This window comes from Papaver somniferum, chromosome 1, assembly GCF_003573695.1.
Source record: "Papaver somniferum cultivar HN1 chromosome 1, ASM357369v1, whole genome shotgun sequence".
Classification (NCBI taxonomy): Eukaryota; Viridiplantae; Streptophyta; class Magnoliopsida; order Ranunculales; family Papaveraceae; genus Papaver; species Papaver somniferum.
In genome coordinates, this window is record NC_039358.1 from 126405839 (window position 1) to 126411393 (window position 5555).

The 5555-nt window shown below is 37.5% G+C and overlaps 1 protein-coding gene across 1 annotated transcript; it reads right to left on the reverse strand.

The window, feature by feature from the left end:
* Positions 1-285: 285 nt before the first annotated feature.
* LOC113299800 (SH3 domain-containing protein 3-like) lies at positions 286-5194 on the reverse strand. Its single transcript, XM_026548892.1, has 10 exons — positions 4977-5194; positions 3636-3758; positions 3311-3380; positions 3006-3151; positions 2268-2369; positions 1941-2138; positions 1780-1842; positions 1553-1642; positions 1381-1455; positions 286-643 (listed from the first exon to the last, which is right to left on the reverse strand). The coding sequence occupies exons 1-10, from the start codon at positions 5034-5036 to the stop codon at positions 524-526; spliced, it is 1047 nt and encodes a 348-aa protein (XP_026404677.1). The 5' UTR covers positions 5037-5194; the 3' UTR covers positions 286-523.
* Between the last annotated feature and the right edge of the window lie 361 nt (positions 5195-5555).

Consider the following 5555-nt stretch of genomic DNA (forward strand, 5'->3'; position numbering starts at 1 on the left):
AGAATGTGGTCCCATATATGGGCAAAGGACTAATCTTTGAAACGGAGGAAGAAGTAGTTTAGTACTAGCTCTTATTAGGTTTGGGCCTCGGACCAACAACTGACAAAATATTAGAAATTTGTGAATTTTCTTTTCTTCTCCTTTTGATTTATCATTTTCATTTTCATATTTTTTTTTTTAATTTTTTTTTTGTGACAAAGGTAAAATTTAAGCTCTATTCTCAACAGGATCCGGGACGAATTTCAAGGATAAAGCGTCTGTTTCAAAATTTGCTTCAAAGCAAAATAACATCCTAAGAGGCACCTGCAAGATGCAGTCCAGGATTTATGCTTTGATAAAATATTGAAGTCTGGAGACTGATAACAATAGCTAAGTGATGACATACCATACCAATTTTAGAAATGTAATGCATATGCAGTTTAGTACAGTATACAAATTGAATAACCAGATAAATATTTTGTGTAACAGTTACCACCTTTGACATTATCTTCCCTCATTTCATTTTAAAGTTTTAGGTGGAGAATCAGAAAACTTCACTGCTCACATTAATGGTCGGAACTCTTTGGCGTTTTTCCACATATGCCGAAGGAAACCATCCCGCTTTACCACGGCACTCTCCTTCTGACCATCCCAAAGGAGCCATCTAAGTCGAACAAAACAGATGATGATATTAATAACGTAAACCAGATGTCGACCTCCAATGGACAGTAATAGACGCTGGGAACATACAAGCTAATTACCACTAGAGGCTTACTCATGCAGGTGCACAATGTATTTAGAAACTTGGATATGCATATCTGAACTTATTTGAAATGTTTCTTTGTTTCTGTAAGGGTACACTCGATAACATCTGGCACTACAATAGTAAATGAGAATGTAATGACATTTCTTTCTTGATGAGGAACGTAAAGAATCCACGCCCAGGATCATTTTTTTTTTGTGTGTATGATTGTCAATATCAGGACATGCGTAGTACTTCTTTTAAAGAAGAACCTGGGATTAACGGAAGCAGTCATGCCCATATCTTAGTTGGTTCGACAAAGGAGCCTAATAGCATTAATTATTGTGGATTTCATTCCAATTCATCCACCAAATGAGAAGCTAAAAAGGTTTGGAACCATCATATATTATGTAATTACTCCATTCACCAAGTATATGTTCGACTTTTGCTTTCCTTTTTTTTGAGTACGATAATTATACGAGGGACAAGGGGATCTCATGGTTCACGAGTAATCACACACCTAAGTCGTAGTCGGTGACACACTTTCCCATCTTTGCTATTATGATCATGAATGTGGCAACAGACAACTCCTAGGATTATAAGTTGAACAATAAAGAAAAGAATTTCAAGAAACGTAATAGTGCTTTGAGAGAGGATACCTTTCTGACCACAACATAGTCACCCACTGCCAAGCTCAGTTCCTTCTCAGAAGTAGCAAAAAAGGCATGAGTTGCCTGGAACAGGTAGAATGAATCACATATCCTACTGAGGTCAAAATAACAACTGAAAGAAAATAACGTTCACCACTATCAGTTAAAGATCAGAACACACCTCAGCCAGGTAATACTTGGCTTTTTCTGAACAGGTATCCAATGCAATGACAGGAGGAGCAGACTCTTTCCGCTGCTTTTCCGAAACCATCTACCAAAAGTTTACAACACTGATTAACACACTTCTTGTGCTCGCACCGTTTAATTTCTTTCTTATTTATATTAATATAGTTTCCTTAAAACTATAGATATATATCTCTAAATAAAACAAACAGACAAGAAAGTCACCTCCGATTCAACATCAATGAGGATTGCGGCCACCCTTTGATGGAAAGTCCTTTCCCCCTCGACCTAAACATCACACAAGATCAAATAGTAAAATCATCCATCACTTAGAACTTCCGCGCTCGAAGTAAACCCGAAATATTTGATACACCAGTGATACATACCATTGACACAAGCCTTTGAAACGTCAGTCTTTGTTGTTGTGCTTCAACTGCAGCTAACGCTGCCGTTGCTTCCTTCCCCAAAACCGCCATGTTTGCTTGGATTTCTTTCATTCTAGACTCAGCTGCGTGCAGCTTTGCTGTGTTGTCAGGAGAAGGAAGTTCCCTCGATCGTGCTTGCCGTCTACAAACTTCTGCTGCCTGGATTTCGTTGCGTGGTGAGTTGAAATTGTAAGAATTTGATATGGTCAAATTTCAGCTTTCATGGAATGAAGCGAAGACTAAAAGCAAAAATACATGTGTGGTCAGTTGAAATTTCAGATTTTATACCTGGATCTCTGCTTCTTGTCTCATTCGACTATAGCGTTGAGCAAGGTGGCGGGCATCTTCAAGAGGAACACCATTTACCATCGCCCTCAAAGGTTCTAAAACCTAGTAAAAAATTGGAAGAACCAGTAAGATAAACCTTTCCTTTTCTTGCTTTGTTTTAGAGGTACTCGAGTACATTAATTTTTTTACTGAATATTGGATTTCATTAGTATAAACTTAATTGGAAGTCATAAGGGTCACTGTATGTAGTACATAAAAACACTAAGTAATAATATCGATATAGCTTATAATCTACAACCCACTTCCAGTTGATACTCATGATATGAAGGTCAGGCATTCTAGAGGAGCTTATCCCATAAAAAGACAGAAAATCCAACCAGATCTAACTAGCAGTATACATGTTTAACCAGATCTAATTAGTACATCTGTACTCATGATACACTGATCAAGCATTCTAAAGGTTTTCTGCTAATGCTTTCTTGGGGTAGTAGATAACTTCTGATTGTTCACTTACTTTAACATGCTCACCTGCGATGGTAGCTTCTTATTTAAGTCTTCTTGCTCTTTCTCCACATGGCAATGCAACAAGATCTAACTACGTCTGGATAGCAATGCAACCAGATCTAACTAGCAGTATACATGTGTATTCATGATACAAGGTCAAGCATTCTAGAGGTTGCTAATGTTTTCATGGGTAGTAGATAACTTCTGATTGTTCAGTTACTTTAACGTGCACACCTGCGATGATAACATCTTATTTAAGTCTTCTTGCTCTTTCTCCACATGGCCGAGAGCATCACCATATAGAGACGCAGCCTTTGCTAAGATATTGTCATCTGTGTTCTCAGTTCCATATTTGCAACAGTCCTCAGAGAGCTTGGTTCCTGACTAATGCAAAGATACAAAAGTTAAGTTCATAAATATAAGCACCAATATGAAACACAAGATATATTATCAGAAGTTATTCAATTTTTAGATTTTGAGATTGCAAACACAATTTTCCATTTTGAAGCTTAATTGGAAGGAGAAATCAAGTCCCTCACCTGTTTCTATTTGCTTACAGCCAGTGACTGTAAATGCTTCAGCTGCTCGAACAATATCCTTCTGAAAATCCTGAAAACCAAACGACAAGGGCGCAATCACCATGAGAAATTCTACAATCTACTTGGCACTTGGCAGTGTGTGACCTTTTAAGTTACTAAAAAAGAAAGATTGGCAACATGTTGACAAGAAAATGGCAATGATAGTACAGTGGTGATAGCCATGAGGAGTCACTGAAGCTAGCAAATTAAAGAGGTAACCTAGAACAACAAATAGTACTATAGAGAACAAATTTCTGATAAAACAAACAAGTTAAGCCATATGTACCTTGCCTGCACGAGTAGACCTGTAAAGTTTCTCCAGATGTTGATGTCTCTGCAACTCGATCTCATCGATGACCATTACATCGGAACTTTCATATCCAGTTCCCCCGAACTGCTTTTTTACAGCCTGAACATTCAGATGAGAGAAAAAAAATTAGATGAGTGAAAAGAAAATCCCAAATTCAAATTCATGATTAGTAACACCTAGATGTTTATATAACTTGATTTTGGCTGATGAGACATGTCTTTTTCCATAAGGAGTCTAGTGGTTATTGGAACCAAATCTTCCTGGTCTAAATTAACTTCATTTACGATATAACAAGCACCAATTAAAAGATATAAACTAAATAAAACTGATCACATCAGATAATCCACCATGCCATCTTATTCACACGACAAAATTAGCAGATCATTACTACGCTAAGAAGACCAATGTTGGTATACCGCTACTCATTTATACCATACCACATGAAGAAATCAGATCAAGACCAACAAGACAATACAGAAAAATACCAAGTCATCATTTGAGGGGTCATGACAGAGGTACATCTCTAATTTACCTAAAGATAGATGGATCACTAATCAAGCCCCAGTATCAAACGGTTTGTTGTACATGAATTATCTGGGAAGTACACAAAAATGTACTATGAAAAATACTTACTAAAACAAGAGAAGGTTAATCTTCTCGCTGAAAGATATGATGTGTCTAGACAACACCAGAAAAGCGAGCCAATTTTGAAAATGATCAACTATCATCGAAAAACATCATTAGCATGCCATACTTTGTTCCTCGGAGATGTGGCTGAAACTGGATTTTCTATTAGGTAACTCTAAACAGTGAACTCTTATACATGTCCTTGTAAATGTAGCCACGTCTGCTCATCGCGTCTAGGTGAACAGTAACTTCAATCAATCCCTAATATACTAAAATTACCAATCCTGTACACACCAACAATGCATGATTCTTTCAAGTAGTTTACATTTTCTCTGGACTTAGAATGTGCAGGAACATCAAATGGTGTATCCAGAGAAGATCTTACTCTCCAAGTTTGATCTCCGTTACCAGATTCCTTCTACATCTATTTCAGCTGTTGCAGCACTAGTAAACCAGAATTTCTACAAAATCACTTTTTATTTCTCTCCCTTTTTTTTATTGAATAGAGAATTGACCTAAATCTGAAATTCACTGCGATACTAATCTTATCCAATTAGACCATACTTAACCGGATTACAAACAAATAATATTCCAAATCAATACAATTGCAAATATGCACTTACTAAATACGGAATTAGTACAAAATAAAAAAGATCAAATTCTGAAGAAATTATGAGAAATTAGAAAAACCTGTTGTTGTTTGGCGACTTGATCTCTGATCTTACTTGCTTGTTTCCTTAGAGCGTCCATAATTCTCTCTGTTTCACGTTCGACTAGTGTGACCAGTGGAGAGTAGAAGCTTTTGTATGAATCTCAGCCAACTAGTTTCGCTGTCTGTTACTCCCTGTGTGAAACCCGCTACGATGACCTGGCTGTCATCGACAAAACGAAACTGAGAAAATAAAGTTTCGATTTTATACTTGCAGCGATTTTACACCAGCTGTTCGAGTTAGGCCTGTAGAGCCCATATCAAGATTAGATCTTGTCCGCAAAAAATGTACTTTGCAGTCTCACCGATGGTTTAATTACGAGAAATTTGCCATTTGGTCCCAAGTCCGTACACTTAGTTAGGCTAATCCATGTGGTGTTCTAATCTAGCAGCTAGATTGGCCATCCACGTCAGCTAGAGCAACCTCCTAAGTCATATGGGATGGCTAATCTAGCAGCTAGATTAGAAGACCACGTCAACGGGACCACCATCTAGTGTTGAACTGTTCAGCGCTGAGCGCTGTTTGGTTCAGCGCTTTAAATCTCAGCCGTTAGATCAGA

What these genes read in the sequence shown, in the direction of transcription:
- LOC113299800 (XM_026548892.1), bottom strand. Translation starts at nt 5,036, where the DNA reads ATGGACGCTCTAAGGAAACAAGCAAGTAAGATCAGAGATCAAGTCGCC. An exon ending in ATAAGATGTTATCATCGCAG is followed by an intron (nt 2,370 to 3,005) that starts GTGTGCACGTTA and finishes ATTTTTTACTAG; the next exon opens with GTTTTAGAACCTTTGAGGGC. An exon ending in GACAAGAAGCAGAGATCCAG is followed by an intron (nt 2,139 to 2,267) that starts GTATAAAATCTG and finishes AACGAAATCCAG; the next exon opens with GCAGCAGAAGTTTGTAGACG.